Raw genomic sequence first — 20,971 nt, 5'->3', positions numbered from 1 at the left:
GGAGCCTTCCCCTGGAGGTTAGGAACAACAGCCATTACCCGTGACCATAAAAGACCAGGGCGCTGCGCAAGAGTGTGTGTGGGACATCCTGTTGTCTGATAGCAGTAGATATTATTATAATCGTCATCATCCACGGAGTGTGGCATGGTGGCCCAGTGATCCGCAGCCTTGCAGTGCGAGGACACCAGTTTCACTTCCTAGGGGTGCTGTCTGTGTGGAGTTTGCATGTTCTCCCCGTGCTGGCATGGCATGGGTCGGAAGTCATTCTGTTGCAGTAACCTAAGATTTTCCTCTTTGTCTAAATGAAAGGGAAAAGCTGAAACGGCAATGGGTTATTCCTAATTGTAGCCTCTCAATAAAGAAGGCATCGTCAATTGAGTTTAGCACTTTTCTGAGTTGACGGTTATAAAACGGCTTCGTCTTGAGCCTTAATGAACATCTTTGCTATACTGTGCAATATGCATGCAACATTTCGAAGATAAACTATGTGTTTTAAATAATAAAAGCAGTCGGGTGGGAAACTGTGAAAGAGCTACAGTATCTTATGATCAGATGCATATAGTTCTAGTGTCATGGCATGTGCAAACAGTCCTGTTAGAGCAGTGCAGGAGTGACAGGAGCAAAGCCCTTGGGTGACACACTGACAAGAACTGAACAGTCAAGCTATTTTAACAGAGAACCTTAGCACAGACATAAGAAAAGCTTTTTATCCACAGCCTTACGTCAGACACGGGGGAGAGTTGTGCAACACAATGAGACATTCATAGATTATTGAAGTGTTCCTGAAATGCATCAAAAAATACATTGTGGTAAACTGTAAAGTCGATTGCATTTTTTTTTTGCTCTTGGAAAATAAAGCAAAGTGAAAAGAATAGGTGCTGTTCTCTTCCTCTGACAGGAGCAATAAAAGCATCTTGGGAAATACAGTACCTGGGCAGCACAATGGCGTAGTGGCCAGCCCTGCTGCTCTGAAGCTCTTGGCTCCTGGTTTGGATTGTAGCCTGGGATGCCTTCTGTGTGGAGTTCGCAAGCAGTTTGCATGTTGTCTCCATGGCTGTGTGGGTTTGCACTGAGTGCTGAGCTCTAAATCTCTCAATTGCCCCTATTATGCATACTGTATATGTGTGATATCCAGGGCAGCAGTCCTGTCCTGACCCAGTGTCTGGCAGGGCAGGCTCTGGCTTACCATGACCGTGTGTTGGACTGAGCAGTGATTGAAAATGGATAGATGGATGTGACATACCTGCATTGTTACAGGTATGGTTTTAATTGCATAAGAAACCAGTGAGCTGGAGTGAGTGAGCTGGAGAAAACAGGAAGTGCAGGAGTGAGTGAGCTGGAGTGAGCTGGAGTGAGCTGGAGTGAGCTGGAGTGAGCTGGAGTGAGCTGGAGTGAGCTGGAGTGAGCTGGAGTGAGCTGGAGTGAGCTGGAGTGAGCTGGAGTGAGCGAGCTGGAGAAAACAGGAGGAGCAGGAGTGAGTGAACTGTAGTGAGCTGGAGTGAGTGAGCTGTAGTGAGCAGTAATGAGCGAGCTGGAGTGAGTGAGTTGGAGTGAGCACAGAGGACTTTAGAAAGATGTGATCTGGGTGTCGTAACCAGCCTAGTGTTTTCACAGAACAAGTGGAGTGACCTTTCACCCCCTCTGCAGCCACAGTAGAAGGAGGAGAAAGCTGGGGGTTATGTGTGTGATTAAAACCGATGTTCAGGTGCTCCCCTAAGAATGAAAAAAGACCCAGCTCTGAGTGTTATATAGTTTCCTAGGAGAAAAGATTGTTTTGAGAATGAAACTTTCAAATGGGTACTGTCTCAGGGGTGCAGGCCATAACGGAGATTTATGGGCTGCCTTTGTTTTTATCTCGGAGACTTAAACGAAATGGTCACAGACCTTCTCCATCCAATGCATGACTCATTCTTCATAACGAACATTTAAAGCTCCCTGAGCTTAATTCTTCTGTTTTTGTTTTCTTTCAGGTTGAAGATTTTTTAATGTAATGCTGGCACAATAAAGCAGGCTTTCAATGAAATGTTGAAAGACTTCAGCTCTGAGTGCAATCCTGTCTCCCATGGTGAGCATCAGTGGTGCTCAGCTCTGGTCCTGCACTAACCCCATGGCCACTGAATGGTGTTCCAGCTGGGCCCTTAATCACCAGCGCTAATAGCTGCCAGTTTCTGATCTGTTTGCTGGTTTAGACTTTCTGCACACAGACCTTGGCTTCAAAACCGGTCCATTGGGAATCCCTGTGTCATTGGTGTTCTGCTTGAGCCGAGTTCCTAACCACAGCTTTTGAGCTTTTGTATTTAAATGTTCTTTTTGGATTTTTAATTTGCTTACAGCTCTAAACAATCTGAATGAGATTTGTAATTGGTCTGAACCCTGTGCTAATTAGAGACCTTCAGGGCAGACTTTCAGGACTGCCCTCATTCACACGTGCTATCTCGGATATAACCAACTGTTCTTAAGGTGAAGGAAAAGCAGTAACTCATCGAGAGAGCTGTTGACACAGTCTCATTCATTTGTAAAAGAATGCACTTTATCTTGGGTATTTTTAAAACCAATGTCTGGGTGCAGAAAAACACTCAGTCAAAACCAACAAGCAGTTCTGCTACAGGCACCAATGAGGGTTACAACAAAACCAGCAGACCCAAGAATTATCCAAGACCAGAATTGTGAGGCACTGGTGTACAGGGGTGTCAGATATAATGATAGACACTAAAGAAGTCATTTATAATCAGCACTTTCCTTAACTACTGTATGTAAACTACTGCACATTTTGAAGACTGAGTTACCTATGACGTTTTTGGATATTTAACTTATTTTTCTTATATATAATACTCATAAACTTTATTTTATATAGTGCTTTTAAAGCTGGCTGCTCAAAGCGCTTATATATATTTTTGAGTACTGGGCCCCTTGTAAATTGTCTGGCACAAAGACATCAGCCAAAATTATAATAGACTAATATTTTGTCCTGCTGGATGTTAACAGTGTTTTACAAGAGTTGCATATTCTCTTTGGGTTTCCTGATCTCTCTTTATCTTATGACAATTTTAGGTGGTTATACTGTACCGTGATCTGTTCCAGCTGTGCTTTGGAACATGAAATAAGTCTAGAAAACGATTTACTGATTTTAATAGCTGAATGTAGCTAAGGATAGTAGCAGGCTTCAAAGTGCATTTGTAGAATATTGCTTGTTGACAGAATGATGGAGTTTGGAATGATCTGCCTATTCCAAGCATGCAGAGATTGTTAGACTTTGCCAATTTTCTATCTGTGAGCAAGTTGAGGGCTTATTGCTTTGTTGCCATCTTTAGTTTTATCTTTTAAGTTGGACTTTACCTGAGGGAGAATATCTGTGGCAGTATTTATTGGTGTGTACTGTAATGTTGACACAGATGTGGAGTGCTTGCTAAAGGAAAGAAAGCTGGTTGGTGTTAGCCTTGATGTTCACTCCAGCTAGGTTTTGCTGGACTTGAAAATTGATTTTTCATTTTTTTGGACTAAAAAATATATAAAAGGCTCCACAATCACCATAGCATTAAAATTTTTCTGTAAACTTCCCGATCAATCTAAGTTTACTTAATACGTCATAATTTAAAAATATTAAAATAACAATATCGATTGTCTTCAATATAAAATATATCTATTTTGAAATAGAATTAAAATATTTGTTTAGGGACTATGTGAGGTGATTTACTTTTGAAATAAGTCCAAATAAAATAATAAAGTGAATTATGATCGAGCAGTCACTGCACTTAAATTTTCTGAAGGAGAAACTGCAGAAAGTGTGATGTTGAGCCCATTGTTGTTATCTTCAAAATTCAGGATCCAGGAGGCTTTCTCATCCCAGCAGCCATGATATTGGGCAAAGAAGATGATAAAATAGGATTTTGCTACAGTGCAAACGTTAAATCCACTTGGCAGGTGTTGGATATTGAAGATCATCTTTGATACAGTGCTCAGATTAAATGGGAAAACAAATAAGCCACTGTGGGCTGGATACTGTGGATTTAATAATCCATCACAGGCAGATTAATGCCGAACCTCGTTCATGCCGATTTTCTATTTTGAAATAAATATGCACGATATTTATTTTACGTAAGTTTTGTTCTTTTTCCACTTTTTTCTTTGTAGCCTTTTGTTACTTTTTTAAAGTTCATCAGTGGCTGGGCGCAGGGATAGGGTGGGGGTCGTTTTTGTTACTTGCACTAAATGCTGAATGAATGCTTGCTTATGGCTTTGATTTAACCAATAAATGGTCTGTATTGCATCATCACACACAAGGAGAAAAAGCTTTTCATCATTGTGTTTCATCATGCCATTGCTGATTACATATACTAAAAGAAAGTCTCAAAGTGCCCATTGTGTGCTTTTTAACTATTTTATTATTATTTGCATTTAAATAAGTCTGGAAAGTTTATGCCTTTATTTTTACTTTCCATTAGTATTTGAACATGTAAAAAGGCTCACGTCACACAAGAGTAATTACTAAACCAGACCATTGATTTAAGACTTAATTTTGCATAAATAAATCTTGATTTCCTTCAAGGGACAGGTGCTTTTTGCTAGAGAAAATAAACACTGCCTATACAGTAAACTGCAGATTGGCACAGAATCATGCATGTCAGTTCTTCAGTTATTGCTTTATGATAAATAAGCGCAGACCATAAATAAAATGATTAAAGAGCGCAGTTTTCTCCGAGGATTTTTTTTCACTTAAACGTGCAGTTCAAAATTACTGGTGAGATGGTTCATAACACAGAAATCCTTTTTTTCCCCAGAGGAGAGGGGGCGGAAGACAAGGCGTGGAGGAGGGGGATAGTGAATGACATTTGAGTGTAGCAACTGAGCCTGAAGGCTCTGCAATAAAAAAAACGATTTGCATTAACTGTACTGAATGAAGGAAAGCGCAGCATTTGAAAGCTGTGTTGGACAAGACGCAGAGAGAGAGCACGCCCCTTGCAGACAATAAATCAATAGTTTCCTTCAGAACGGTGCATGCTGATCAACTGGACGAGTAAATGAGAATCCACCACTGCCCTATGCAGGCTGTCCTTTATTCCCATGGATGTGCAGGGAAGCACACGTCGGCTCTAATTGAAGTGGTATTTTTAGAGTTCACTCGATGCCCCGATGCACACAAGCCGAATATCATTGTAGGTTAACAGAACTGCAATTGCCAGACCGAAAATGCAGATTTTCTTCTCTTTTGAGAAGAAGGATGCTTTGCAGTTCATGGCGGTTGCAAGACTGGAAGGAAATGAATAAAACAGCACATTTGAAAAAGTGGGAGTCCTCCTTTGGTTTACTATTACACTGCTGTTTATGTAAGACTTCTTCCAGAGAGATCTGTGAAGTAGCTCTGCTCTCCATGACCCTGAGTGGCACTTTAACTGCTGACCTTGACTTGAACATTTTCTCAGCATCTGTGTTATGGGAGAGCCCTTCCTGGGCCTGCAGAGCTGTAAAAGTAATTGAATGTTCCTTTAGTTTGTGAGATTTTTAAATACTTAAAACAGAGAAGGCTGTCACACGCTGGTAATGTTTTTTTGTAATTTTCTAAAATGAGTTGTTATTGTTGTTAATTTACCCCAACGAGCTATTACTGTACATAAGTCCCACTATTGTTGAAGTAAAATTTCTGTTTGTTGTAGTTCTGGAAAACGCAGTGCTATTATTAATTATTCTGACAAATAATTAGCGTTTGCAGACACTTACATAAGCCTTTCTATGCAATTGTCTGTCCCTTCTAGTCCTGTGACATACTTTCGCACTTTCTTTTGGGAACTAATCCTGATGACATACAGTAATTAATTTGAATGAAATACTCTTTTTTATTTACACAGTTCCATTCCTGAACAGAATTGTGTACCAAAACCAACTGTGGGACACTCTTTATGGATACACTTTGTATATGTCCTTATTTGGAGTGTTTTTATGTGTTGAGAAGTGTTTTAAATGTAAACTAAACAGTACATCTAGGAAGGTTGAATTAGTACTGTATGTCTTCCCTACTAAAGAGTATAAATGTTACTATGAATCCTGATTAATTTTCATTGGCAGTATGTCACAGGAAGTTAATATTATTCCCCGTTAAGTATAAATAAGCTAAACATGGGTGGAAATATCCATTAGGAATTAATCATGTGAAGAACATTTTTACTTCTTTTTTTAGAGTTTTCTTGGGGTTTGTTTCTGGGGCCTTCATAGTCTGGAAGGTTCCCCACACCCATTTTTCAAAAAATAAGAATGTTCCTTTACATTTTGAAAGATAAATTAGAAGTAGAATCTGAGGTCTGGGATCTGCAGTGCCCAGGATACAATGAATTGGTGCAAATGTGGGGATGAAGACGTTCAATTAGGAGGCTCGTCAGCATGCGTAGGCTGCAAAGGAACAGGTAAAGGTTTATTCCATGCTGGAAGGGAAAAAAAAAAGGGACACAACGTTTGTGACACACCTGTAGAAGGCTCCAAAGCCGAAACATTGCGTCCGTTTTCTTTCCCTTTCAGGATAAAATGAACTTTACGAATTTATTTTTGGATTAAACCAAGACGCGATGCATCAACTTTGATGTAAAGTTCTTCCTCTTATTACCTCAGCGTTTGGAATAATTTGTTTAGATGTCAGTTCCCGGTGCCGGCAGGGTAACAGAGGGTCAGATGAGTCTGTTGCAGTGCCATCTCTCCCCAGACCTCCAGCAGGGGCTGCGATTGTGCATGGGTTAGCCAGGTGCCTGTGTGAGCTGGTTTCAATCGGGGTGTGCCCGCACACGTTACACCTAAAGGGAAACTGTCCAATGTGTGAGTTACAGGACTGTGTTTTAATGAATGTTACTGTGTAAAGCACAGGTCACAGTGACATAAAACAACTGCAACAAAAAGCGTTGAAGCAGAATGACACAGAATGTGCTACAGGAAAATAGGTCTTATGCAGTCTGAGATGCATAAATTAAGTAATATTGTCAGCGTGAACGTATTCTCAGAGGCTTTGTGAAATTACCAGATGACTAAAAAAAACATTGGCAAGTTACATACAGTATACAATATTGATAGTGTTTGAGCGAATTAGAACTTCTAGAATTTTTTTAAATAGTTGTCTTTGACTGGTGTTTTGTTTCACCTGATGCTGTTTTGTTCCACCAGTTGTTCAAAATCTCATTTTTATGCAACAAATACTTAATACTTATACGTGTTTTTTGCTTAAACCAGATTTCATATAAAATGCATCAAGAATATAAATAAATCTGGGGCCAGTTGTATCCACAGGAGGCCTCTGGGAAACAGGAAGCCATTATCAGGTGACATGATCTTGTTTTGCTGTTTTTGTGTTGACATTTTTGTTTATTCTAGATCACAGTATCACATTGCACACTGATGGGAGAGGAGATGTGTTTCCATTTTCGGCAATTCTTCAAAGTGTGTGTAAAGCATTTATGTTTATAAACGTTCCATAGGGAAGAGAAATTAAATCATTATGAATATTCTAATTTCTGTTTTCTCAGCAATCAAAGAGTTTTTGTACAATTTAAAAAAAAATCAAAGTCAGATGTATTATAGTATTTATGTTGGTTCATTTTTAACGAAATAACTGCCAAAATCTTTGTATTTACATCAAAACCTCTCGGGCCTCTCTCATTATTTGATAATCAGCTGCATTTCCCAACATTTTTTCAAATTTTGAAGCCAAACACTATTGCTTTTTAAAGCTCTTCTGTGCTATTTGATATAACCTGTAAAGCTGACTTTGTATCACCCTGAAAGCGCAACAGGAAATACCAGAGAAAGCTAGACTCCATCAGCTAATAAAACCCGAGAATTCGAGCCATTAGTAGGGGAGCTCTTTCTCATAACACATTGCAAGGTAAAGGCTAATTAGTTTTTGGCATTAAAGCAACAATTTCAGGGCTGTGTATTTGTATGAGGTTGACTGTAATAGAAAAGAAAAGGAGTTTGGAACGACAATCTATTGGCTCTATACCCAGCATTCCCAGCAGGAGGCCAAGTCTTTGATCTGGGTGTTGTAGAATCGAGTCGCAATGACCACATCACAGATAATAACAGCACGACTCAGCATTTTTCTTACAGTGACTTTTCGCTCCAGTTTTGCTCGTGTTTAAGCTCTTTTCTATATAACAGGCTATCATCGTTAGTGAAAATGTCCTTCCTTTTAAATCATGATACCAGATGTTGAGAAGCAGTTTAAAAACAGCACTGAGACACTTTTCTTAGAGAAGATATAGGAATAAACTGCAAATACACAGTGGAGTGCAAATGGAAACCTACCGTAATTCTGAACAATTAAGCCTCTGGTGACCAATACAGACCCTGGTAAGGCCCTTGGTGTTCTGTCTGAAGAGAACTGCCTAACAGTGCAGTTAAACTGCCTATGTGCTGTATGTTGGACATCTGTGGTCAATAAAAATTTTAAAGCTTTTATAATATTTTGATCTGTCTTCACAGAAAGGTGAACTTTTTTATAACATAAAGTAGCTGAATTCGGATTCAGATGACCTGATACCTAGAGATCACATAATGAAATGTCTGTGCTGAGTAGCCTTCCAGTAGTGTCTAATTTACAGTAGTGACAGTCATTAAATCTAACAGTAAGGTGTCGTAAAGATTTAGGGAGCCCTGGGAGTCTGAGGATATATTTTCTAGTAATTTTTTAATCTGCTGCTTTCTTCAAGTAACTACCATTTAGATCTTAATCAAAGATTATGTGCATCATTTTTTGAGAGGCATGAAATGAAAACTATTCTACATTATTTTAGGGCTGTGCAGATGTAGAACAATAGATATTTCTTCCATCTTTTTTGTTTGATCTGTTTTCAAAGATTTCCTTGCACACAGATTTTTTTTGTGATATAAAATTTCAGTTTAGAGGTTCGGTTCAAGAACACAGACTGTATTTTGTAAGGTAATTCATAATTTGGTATTTATATTTCAGTGCTACCTTCATTCGTGACATACTGCCTGCCTGTTTCAACATCTCCAAAAGCACAACAGTTCAGAAATCTGATGACTGAATTTCAGTTTTGGAGAAAAGGGAACATGACATTCAGTCACAGAACAGAAACCTTTTTTCTTCTGACCGGCATTGCAGCTTTAGGAGGTATTCTGAATCAAGAGCTCCACTAACACGTCTTCATGATGATTAAAAAATGTCAATATTTAAATATTTCACACAATGGATAAGTCTCACAATAATAACACAGGAGCTGGGAAAGGGTGCATGAAAAATAAATTTACTATGGTCAGCAAGAGAAAATGTGTTTTAAACATCTTGTCTGCTTAATGTGAGCTGATGCAAGTTTGTTGGCAATGATTTATTTTGTAGCCCTGCAGTGATTCCCAGCACAAAATGGGTTCACTGGGGGGTTTTCAAGTCTGCTTGGGGATTGCAAACTGCAAGCAGTAATGACGTCAAAGCTTCCAGTTTCCAGGTGCTTGCAGATCAGTTGTATCTAGGCAGCAGGGATTCAGATACCTGACACCTGGCAATACTGACGTCCTGTCTCCAAACAGCATGATGAAATCCCAGTAGGAAAAGCACTGCCTCTTCTGGGATTAACAGCTAAAGCTCATTTTAGCAAAAAAAATAACAACTAAGAAATATCCTGCCATGCCATTCTTTATAAGAAGGCTGCAGGGACAAAAGAAACTACATGATTTGTTGTCATTAAGTAATATGCTTTGTTTGTTAGTATATTGCCGTCAGCTCGTAGGACCAGTGGACATACAATAATACTGTATAATGTAGCCAGGAGTGACAAGGTTACATTATGGCTTACTATCAAAACAAATTTGACCCTCTGTGTCCATGGATTGGTAGCCCTTCAACCCAGTAGATGGATGCTCCCTCTTCTATTGAATTGGTTTAGGTTAACCCCAATCCCTAAACCTTTCATACCCTGTGAACCATGGCAGGCAATGCAATGTTGGAGGTGTAAACTGCAGGGGGCATTGCGAGGGTCTGGACGCATGGGTGTAAGATTATGAAAAGGTTCCATGCCCGTAGTGAATCGAGGAAGGCGGTGCACTTCCCACGGAGAGCAGGAGGCACTTCTCGGCCACCAGTTGTGACGGTACAGCGCAAACTTTGCCATTGAAGCTCCTTCCCCGGATCCATAAGCTACAGTACTAGAAACCAAAAGAGTCAAAAGGACCGAATTGCTTCATCTTATTTGTACCCTTTCTCATGTTCTTATGATAGGCTCTTTTATTCAGGTAGTAATAATTGCATAGCATTCCCTTCTGAGCATGAACGATTTGACGGTGGTGTGTGGAGAGTTTCTTCCTGAGGTGGAGGCACAACACGAGCACCGTACTGTCGTTAATCTTCTCATGCCCTGTGCGGTGAGCACACAGCGCACTACCTGCTCTGTCTGTCTGATCTCCAGCAAACATGACAAATCTTGTTGTACAAGGTTTTGCTTTCATCTAACGCAGCACCTATTGTTTTGTGACCTTTGAGTTTGAGCTGCCTCTTCGAGGTTACGATAATTGCAATTTTTTTTTCAACTGGGAGCGCGCTTGAGGCGGTTTGCTCTTTTCCCCATTTAATTGACATGCTGGAGATGACAGACTCTCTGGATTCTAAAAGTCAAACCACGTGTCGGCCAGCTCATTGACGTATGCACTTAAATGCATTAATAGGCCTAAAGAAGACAAAGGCTAATGATGACGCATGGACTGTAATGGAATGACTGTGGGTTTACAAGGGATCTGGTTTTCTGGGTCCTTGCTTCTTAGAATACTAATTAAAATCCGGTTATCCTTTCTTTAGAACAGGAAGGTATCTAAAAATAAAAAAGTGTATGTTAATATATGATGGGAAGTAATTGTTAGGGTTGATATTCTTAGTAAAAAGAGCAGTAGAACAATGAGCCAAGAGCTGTATTGGCATTGTGTTCTTATCATATACAAAAAACAACCTGTAAAGTGTTATGCTGATCTTCAATAGCGATATCTTGTTGAACATAAAGTGGTTGTTTTTATCTCATATTAGCTATTGCAGACCTCTGTGCTGAAGAATCTTTGTTACTTAATTTTGTGTTGCTGTTCTTGTGTAAGTAACAGCAAAGTGCCTCCGTGATTTTCTTATTACGACTGCGCTCAAGTGAAGCAGCGTGCCCGTTGTCCATCTGCACTAACATCCACTGGGGATGGATGACAAGACCTGTTAAATCATGCTGGACTTATAATTCTCAAATGCATCATTTATTATTTTACATTATAGACAGACATGCATAGGTAGACTTATAGTATGGATTTAATGTAAGAGACATAAAATATGAAACACAGAAAGTTGTTTTTGGCTACAAGGCGCGAGATGAAGAGATGCATGCTCACAGTGCACTGCTCAGTGTGATCTCTTCCAGCACTTCATTTCAGTAGTGTACCGTGTGCTTTCATTGCAGTGTATCTCCTTGCTGCTGCGTGCTGGAATTACCCAAACAGGGAATCGATCCCAAATCCCAGTCATGTAACAATGGAGGTGGTTTTTCACACTGAATGCAGGATGAGACACTGCATATTGAATTCCGCTTGATCTGTAGATGATCAGAGCGATGCCAAGAAACCTGCGTGCATAGACCAGGAAGTCAGTCTTAGGAGGCTGTTTAAAGCTGGAATGTTTCATAACAAGAACTGCCTGCTCCTTAGGGACCTGTGTGATTCAATCTGTGCTTCAGCTTTTCTTTCTGATCGTCGGCTTGCGCGCTGAATTCCCCCCTGGTGCTGCAAGCTCTAAACCTGCACTATTGGCTGTAAGGAGTGGCCATTGAAAGTGGACTTGTGCCTTTTCCTTCCGTTAAAACATGGAAGGACACCGTTGTCTGAGGTTTTCACAACCTTGTTCTTTTACCAGACACATTTGGTTATCTGCAGGGATCCGAATCTAGTACGTCATGTCATGCCGTCATGCTGCTGAAGCTGACTTCTTGGCTTCTTTCGTGAAACAGCTGGATGAGGTTGCCCAACACACTCAGTTACATGGAAACACTTGTTTATAAGTAGTAACTATAATAATTGCTTACACTTACAGCATACTGTACAGCGCTTTTCTGGGCACTCCACTCAAAGCACTTTACAGGTAATGGGGATCCCCTCCACCACCAGTGTGCAGCCCCACCTGGATGAGGTTAAAGCAGCCACAGTGCGCCAGAATGCTCCCCACACACCAGCTCTCAGCGGGGAGGAGAGCAGAGTGATGACGCCCGTTCATAGAAAAAGATCAGAAGCTAACGCAGGAGAGTTTCTTTCTGGAAACGTTACAAAAGGATAAGTACAAAAATATGTCCGATGATGTTTACATATGTTCTTACTATATGTTTCTGTTTTTGAATTATAAAGAAATTAAGAATACAGTATGTGCTCCCCAGCACACAACATTAGCTTCGCAAATGGTATCCTTTTGTCCACAGAAAATTGCTCAGTTAAAACCCTTACTCTGCCTGTCCAATGCTGAAATATTAATTAATGTTTTTGGTTAATCAAGATTGGACTACAGTAATATCTCAATTACTGAGGTGTTACTGAGGTTATACTTCAGTATATCAAGAGCTGTGTGCTAGTCTTGTGCAGTTAAATCTACCCTGTGTGACGATGTAATTTAATAATTTCGAATCTTATTTTTTAATCTGAGAAATATCAGTGTAGTTATGGTAGTACTATTGATCAATATTGTCTGACGCTTAATTTTTGTCTGCTGGAGTCCTGAATTGGATGCAGTTAGACAGTCGATGGATTTTTTTTTTTTTTTGGGAGGTTCAGTAAATGTCCTTGGCTGTAAGCAAATGAATATTTCTCACTAAAATGTGCAAATAAATTCATCTCTGAGGCTGAAGCCAATTTGATTAGAAATACAAGTGATTCAGATGTCACTGAATATATTACTAAAGTCACAAATAATTATTGCATGTGTTACAAAACGTATCCATTCAATGTCATAACAGTGGTATTTGCCAGTACATCATGGTTTTTCATATTAGTGCATCATCTTTTTTTTTATTTACCATCCAGTTTGTGAGGATGTTACTGCCACATTTTTTCAGTGGTACATGATGACAGTGGAACTGGGTTGAAGCCATCAAAATGGCTTTAAGTTTAAGTCATTGAGGCTATTTTTGCTAAACAGTTTTTTTTTATTTAAAATTCAAATAATACTCTAACCAAAACCAGCAAAGGATATTCAGTTAACAAAATGCAGTACCATAGAAATGTCAGTGAAACATTCACAGAGAGGGAAAGACAAGATATCTAAAAAAGGCTTTAAACCAGCACATGACTCAGTCTTCTAGTACTAACAGATACGTGTTTGATAGCCCAGTACAAAAGACAGTGTCTGGCAACACTGTTAGAAAGGCATGCCAAGCCAAGGGGAAATGCAGTCAGTTGTCAGCTTTGCGGAAAGGAAGCCTGGATGTAATAAGAACGTCTAGATTTAGATTGATCTAATTATAGTGCAGATAAAATGTAACACCCAGAGATAACAATAAGATACAGTATTATAAAAACTGGATATAGGGACACTGTAGCACAGTCCTGGGATGGGTTACAGGTGATTTCTGTATGGTGTCAAAGAGCTCCCCTCATCACACAAAGGTGTAGCATTATAGACACCTTGTAGCACTTTCTGTTTGTGGACTAAATTAAGAATCATTAAAATTCATTGTATTAGGTATGCAGTACATTTCCAAAGCTTTCAGCAGATTTTCCCAGTGGACAAAAACTGTCAGATTTGTCCAATGCACCGAGAAGACCTCATTCAGAATACTGTGTGCAATTATTATCACCATGTTATAGAAAACTCCCTGCGACGGACTGGTCTTCCACCCAGGGTATTTACATGTACTGTATATATCTTGCCTTGTGCCTGTTGCTTGCCGGGATAGTCTCTGGCTCCCCTGTGATCCTGTCCTGGATAAAGCGGTTAGAAAATGGATGAAAAGATATTGCAATTCTGTTATCAATGCAGTGAAGAGCAACCAGAAATATTCCTATGATTAAAGCAACGTCCTACACTGACAGTCTTACATTCTGTTCTTTTTAGTCAAGAACAGAAAGACTGCAAAGGGACTGGACCCAAATACTAAAAAAATATTGAAAGGCATCGACAAAGTAACTTTTGTTACAACACTGCATTTATACATATTGTATACGTATACTTCGGTCTCGATCGGAGTATAATGGGATTTACACTACATACTGTGTGCTCAATAAACCACCTATTGTAATAAGCAGACAGATATACCTGTTCAGTATATTCACATACACAAAGATATAATTATGCAAGAGCTAAAAAGTGTACTATTTGTTGTATGCTAGCTGCGCTTCTCTCGTGACGGCATAACAATATTTTTTTACAATAGGATGTTTTTCTGGCGAGAGCGACACGCAGTACACTATATCTCTCAGTGTTGTACCAGACACACTGCAGCCACAGGCACAAGAGCTAAAAATAGCGATGCAGGTTCTCTGCGTGTGGCTGGGGGACAGGTCATATTATGTGGAAAGATAGAAAAAATTTAAAGGTACAGTGGTTGGACAAATATAGTGGGTCTCTCTTTTCAGTCTGGTGACCATAAAGTTTAAGCAGAAGCGAAATGTGTTGCAGGACCGAGCTCCTCATACAGGTTTGTTTCTCCACCCACGTCTGTTTCTCTCGGATTTGTCTGACCTAGTCTGAATTTTCAAGCTCACAATTTATATAACTCGTGTTTATTTCCACCTACAGGGGATTCTTATAAAACTAGAGGCGACATAATGCTTTGATACCACATCCTGTAGTTCTAAATTTACAGATAAATTAAAATAAGATTATGTACCACTGCCCCTTGCTGGGTATTTGGTTTAAAAAGCATTCGGAGTGAAAAATATTTCCACAGTTAATGGTGAGTGATTTATGTAAAACTGTAAAATATTGTAGTTTCTTAAGATGCAGAGTTGACTATTGCTTTTTAAGGCAATCATCTGCTTTACTAAAATATACTGTTGAACATTCATGATGTTAATACTGAAATTGATTGACTGATGTATTTCCTTCTGTTGTTCAGTCATTACCTTCTTAATAGCTTGCTGGGAATCTTCTTAGAATGGATATCGGGGATATTCTACAGGGAATTTCAGGGGGCCGACTATGTGCATATAGGTTTTTCCCAAAATTCACAAATTGTGGAAAATTGGCTTGCCAGCTATCCTCTGTCAGAGGGCCTGCCAGTGCAATGATCCCATTGGATGCAGAACACATTTCTATTTTTAGTTGTTGATTATAGTGAGCGCTAAAACTGCTGGTCAAGCTCAGTTTTACTCCTTCTCAGCTTGCAAACAGCACAGTAGTTAGTGGATTCACTGGACTTATAAAATCTTCACATAGTAACTAAGAAATCAGATCCATTCCTCATTGCTGGTGTTATTCTTAGTGACAAATCACTCACCTAAAAACTGCAAAATTCTCTAGTCTTTAGGATATTAAAGACAGTCAACTCCCCCACAAGTCTGCTAATGTTATCAACATTTAAAGTACTCTCAAACAATTAGACCTTATTAATTCTAACAGACCAATTAGAATTAGAATGAGAATTTCAAATTCTGAACCCTATGGTCTGCAGTGTGGCTTAAGTTGCTGTTATGGTTTCAGGTGACCATGCAACTTCTTCCTGTAAAAGAACGTGATTTCAAGGGCTTTAAAACCAGAGAAACGAATGTCAACATCTGCACTAACCTGAACTGGTATCCACAACATCTGCCTGTCGATCTCATCACCTGTGCAAAAACTGTCACAGCATTCCCTGCCCTGAAGGGGAGAGCTCAGTAGAGCTGTAAGGTGTCGCTGTCAACTTCTTTGCTGCCTTTAACCGAGTTTGCATGAAGGAGCCATTTGTCTGCTACAGTTATGTCCTGCTGCAGGGAATCAGGCTCGGGCAGCCCTCTGCAGAAAAGAAGTTTTCTACCGACAAGAAGACACACTGTGGCAGGGTTTTGGAAAGACACAGGACCCCGTGGGATTATTCTCTCTGCTATGCCTGCGGAAATTTCAGCACAATGCGGACTTCCCCTGCTGTAGGTTACTCAGCGTGAAGATGTTTTTTTTTTAATGCCCCTGTCTTAAACCGGAGCATCCCACCCATACAACAGCTTTAGAAAGACGACACACGGCAAACATAGAAACTGTTGTGTGTGATCACGGAAGGTCCTGACTGAGGTTTGGGAGGGAAAATGACCGATAAAACCAATCTGACCAGCTGCTTTAAATCACCTTCGCTGCATACAGTGTATAACTCAGGAACATTGATCCCTCCTCCACCTTTGCAGCTGCCCCTTGGTCACTCCTCTCTCCAGATGGGGGTTGAGCCTCATGGTCCTGTGGCCAGGAGGCTGCCTCTACACCCAGCAGATGCAGCCAAAACCTATTCTTCTTAAACACTCAGTATGCATTTATAATGCATTGATTCTGTGGATGTCCAGATTATTTAGATATTTAGATTAAAAAAGTAAGGATGAGTGTCCAATCTTGTGTCTGAAGGTTTGTTGTCAAATCAAGGATACTTGATTATGAGTTAGTCTTTGTATTGGGTGCCTCTTACTAAGATTTTGTATTGACTTCATAGGCAAAAAAACCAAACATTCAGATCTTACTGAGCATTGCTACCTCTTCGACCGCCATTGTTGAATTGTACAGAAAAATGAGTGAAGAAATAAGATTAAAAAATTGAATCCCTGGCCAGCTTGTTTTCTGACATGGTCGAAACCAGATGAGTCACCAACACCTGACTTACGCAGAGTTGACAGCAGTAGAGGGAGGGTTCATTGGGTCAGACAGCATCAATGTTACAAAACAAACTGTTATTCTGATTAGCTGGCATGTGCCTTATATTGGCCAAGTTCAAAATGTAAAGGAAATCAGAGTGCAAAATCACCCATGAAGCAATCACACGGTGTTCCTACCATCATTTAACAATAAATAGTGAAATTGTGAAATGCAGTGCAACCTTTTTGGGATGTGATTTCTGAATATTTATTAAAAAGGGGAGATCTTGGACTGTGGAGCTCTGAACAGGGGTGTTGACCCACCAGAATCTGGTATTTGTCTGCCATGTTTGTGTTTTGGGACCTTTGTGTTCTCATAGCACAAGGAAAATTGACTAAATGTGTTTTCTCAGCCGCATTTACTTATACAGTACCTAACTTCAATTAAACATCATGTGTAATGGGCAGTGCTAGCTTTCCTTCTGGGTTGATCCCAGGGGTCCTTGTGATTCCTAGTTATATACAGTATATGATCTTTAAGGAACAGAAAAAATGGAATATTCAAAACAGCTGTGGTTTTCACGGCACTGTTGTCAAATCCACACAGGCGTGCGTTATAAAGTCTTCTCCAACCTCTCCGAATGGCCCTCGCACTGCAAAACAGGAATGCCCCCCGAATCCTTTTTCCCTTTTCTCATTTCCCAAACTGCCAAGACCTGGATAAAACAGCAGGAAGAGAAGGGAACAGCGCAGCTTCAGGCTCTGTGCTGCCTGCAGTCCGGCCGCCTGAAAGACAGAGACAGACAGCTGTGTTTGCAGTGATATTTTTACATGCATTAATGCCCCTCCAATCCCCTTGCCATGCCTGACCTATTTTTGGCTCAGGCTGGCCATTGTTCTATTTTTGTCTCCTGTGGGCCACGCTGTTGTTGATTCATATGTAAATGAGTTGTCACTTGCTTCAGCCAACTTCTCAGTAAGGAGAGAGTAAACAGGGGAAGAGCACACTTATCGGAGCTGTAGCTGCCTTGACTTAATCCTCAGAGAAGCCTTCGGGTACCTGGAAACACTATTTCAGTTTTAAAAAAAGAAAAGAAAAAGATAGCAGTTCTTTCTCATCGACCTAGAGTTAGAGCTGAGAATTTTTCTTCTTTTTTTTTTTTTTTGGCAGCTGTCATCCGGTGGGGATCCAGAGAGCTAAAAATACACTGGCAAAATGCTCTTTTAACACTGTCTTCGTTGTGACTTTTTCGCTTTTGGTATATGCAGAGGGAGCAAGAGAAAGATAGAGGAAAGTAATTAACATACTGTGTATCCATAGAAAAAAGTAGGACTAATTCCCCTGAGACTCTGCTTGGCCAGGGACAGTCCATTGCAACTCCAAGAGCAGGGCTGTGATGAATCTTTCATGTAGCAGAAGTGAGGACTGATTGGAATATGCTGCAGACAATTTACGAGAGTGAATCGTGTTTCTCCTCAGATGGGGTTTCTGGACGAGAGCAGCTCTTGGCTCAGCACAGAATGCACAGCATGATCAGCTCAGGTAACCAGTCTCGTTCGGGGAGACTTGTTTCTATTCAGAAGAGACCTCATTACTTGTGATAAGCAGGCGGCTATGATCAGTCACTCCTTTTTGTTTCAAGGTATTTTTGCTTATATTTTTTACTGTGCTCAGCATGTATTGGACTGTACTCTGCAGGCTACTATGAGCAAAGCTCTGAAATGCTATAGGTTTTGCTGCTTGTTCGGATTAAACAGTTATAATTTGGATTTGCTCCTGGGGTATTTTTTTTAAGTGAGTATAGAATTATTCTTGAATATCTTTCTTGTTTATTTGTAATAATGATAATGTGCAATATGTTGTACTAATAAGAATTTAGCACATAAGTGTATGTTTATTTTGAATAGAAGTTTGAATTTGCTCAAAATTCATACTGTAAAGCAAGGAGGAGATTGCCTTATTATTTTTTGTTTGCAACAGTTTACGTTTTAACAAGAGGAAATGACAGAGATAATACTGTAATGAGGCAAAAGACGGATTTATGAGGCATCCAGTATGCCACAAACCGTTTTTATCTTGGGTAGTGTTAGTGAATTTTTACAGTTGTATTCTGTCTGTGTTTTGTGTGATGCTCACCACTTTTAAATCGTCCCTCTGCAAACTTGTAGGCTTTCATGTGGCAAACTGTTGCCACAGAGCAACAGGATGTGCACAATGTTTCAATATAGCACTACACAATGGAGCACCATACAAACAGACCATTTCAACCATATGTGGTGACAAATCCAAAATCAATGAACGTCTTTACTCTTCAGAATGTTGTTCAAAAGGTGTGCATTTGAATGCTTGTCTTTCATGGTAGATGAGATCACTGTGAGCAATACAATGTGCTGTATTATCGGAACATGACACATACTCCACTTGTCTTATTTTCAAGTTTGCTGTTTAATCATAAAGGTAGCTTTTACTCAATCTATCACTCCACTGAAGTGCATTTATTCAATTTGTGATGCCAAAATTGGAATGTAAAAGAGTGCAGTGGGAGTTAGGTTTTTCAAATCATGTTTGTTTTACCTGCTGTGTGGAGATGTGGCTGCACAGAGTATGTTTTTTAAGCACTTGTCAATAATTCTGAGCAGTATCAACACATCTGTTTCCTTTTGGGGCTATTTGTGAATCTGAGCTGTTATATTATAAATGCCCCAAAGCATGTACTTTATAGCTTTAGCACGACGTTTTACCACCCTGCATTAAGAAAATCCCAACTGCATGCAAGAATAAGCTTTGAACAAGAAGTGAGTCGATCTATTATTACGCTCAGGAAAAGAAAGTGCACACTGCCCTTGACTGTAACAGTTCTCTACTTATGATGGTGAATTGGCTGAATAACCGTGCAGGAATTGTTTTTGAAAGACATAAACAAGTGGATTTACTTTTTATAAATAAATGCATCCTTTGAACTGTGTGCACAATTCGAGCTTACTACTTATTCTGTGGGTCAGCTATTCTTAGGCTTGTTATTTTCTGCTTATGGCATTAGAGTTCTAAGATTAACTGGTTAGGCGTTATCATTCCATCTGAGCTACCTCCTAATATAACTGTACACCGGAACAGTTATTTATAGTCACTGTGTGTTCTGTCATTTTTTCAGTTTTATTTTTAGCTGTTTAAATTAAGAAGAGCAATGTTGTCTGAAACCACAGACTCTTACCACAAGCCTGGGTAATGTGATACCTCCCTATCAGATCTGAATCAGTTAGAGCATGAAGCTTCGGCCAGGGTGCAGATTCGCCCTGCTTAGTGGGTTTGTCTTGAGGTAAATGTTTGGAGCTGGCTACCTGTGACTCTTCCGTTGCTAAACGTTAAGTGTTTAGTCCCAGGTTATAAATAGTAAGATAAAATGTGCTTGTTTGAAACAATGCATCTGAATATCCCTGCCTGCTTTGTTTTTCCAAGGCACAGGAACAGGAAATACGCTTTTGATGTATTTTCACAAATAAATGTAATCTTGCCTGTATAAAGCAAGCAGGCACCCCTGATGTCTGCATGGATTTCCACATATAAAAATGTTGAAGGTTTGATGTAGGTGAAGGTACCTTTCACCTGCACTTCACAGCTGACATCCAGAGAAAGACCGATGGCTATTTCTGAGCTTATTTTAATCATGGAAGAAGCAAAATATTCCAGGAGAGACTAAAAAGGCAGTGCATGAGTTTTATCATGGTATTCTGTACATTCTTTCAAAATCCAAAACAAATTATAATAATAATAACTTACACTTATATAGCGCTTTTCTGGACACTCCACTCAAAGCGCTTTACAGGTAATGGGGACTCCCCTCCACCACCACCAATGTGCAGCATCCACCTGGATGATGATTGTAGAGTACAATAGGAAAGAGAAAGGGAATATCATAAACATGGCCACTAAGACATGACTTTCTGTCTGGTGGAGCGGTGGCCCTGTGACTAAGGATCTGTGCCTGGGGCTGGAAGGTTGCCGGTTCAAATCCCGTGGCCGGCAGAGGAATCCTACTCTGTTGGGCCCCTGAGCAAGGCCCTTCACCTCAACTGCTCCAGGGGCGCTGTACAATGGCTGACCCTGCGCTCTGACCCCAAGCTTCTCTCCCTGTCTGTGTGTCTCATGGAGAGGAAGCTAGGGTATGTAGAAAGACAAATTCTTAATGTGAGAAATTGTATAGGGACAATAAAGTGATCTTATCTT

The 20,971-nt window shown here is 40.0% G+C and overlaps 1 protein-coding gene across 8 annotated transcripts in view; it reads left to right on the top strand.

Moving 5' to 3' along the window:
• The window catches only part of LOC102694761 (histone deacetylase 9), a 185,103-nt gene that overhangs the window by 47,366 nt on the left and 116,766 nt on the right, over positions 1-20,971 (top strand). For 3 of the 8 annotated variants that reach the window (XM_015357935.2, XM_015357932.2, XM_015357930.2), the window contains one exon: positions 18,227-18,289. The exons of 2 other annotated variants lie outside the window; for them this stretch is intronic. In XM_015357935.2, coding sequence (XP_015213421.2) covers positions 18,268-18,289 — 22 coding nt within the window. In that variant the 5' untranslated portion in view covers positions 18,227-18,267. 3 more of the 8 variants (XM_015357934.2, XM_015357933.2, XM_015357937.2) reach the window with 3 other exon arrangements.

This window comes from Lepisosteus oculatus, chromosome 10 (genome assembly GCF_040954835.1).
Source record: "Lepisosteus oculatus isolate fLepOcu1 chromosome 10, fLepOcu1.hap2, whole genome shotgun sequence".
Lineage (NCBI taxonomy): Eukaryota > Metazoa > Chordata > Actinopteri > Semionotiformes > Lepisosteidae > Lepisosteus > Lepisosteus oculatus.
The sequence above is the reverse complement of the archived record's forward strand: the minus strand, read 5'-3'. Positions and strand labels throughout refer to the sequence as shown.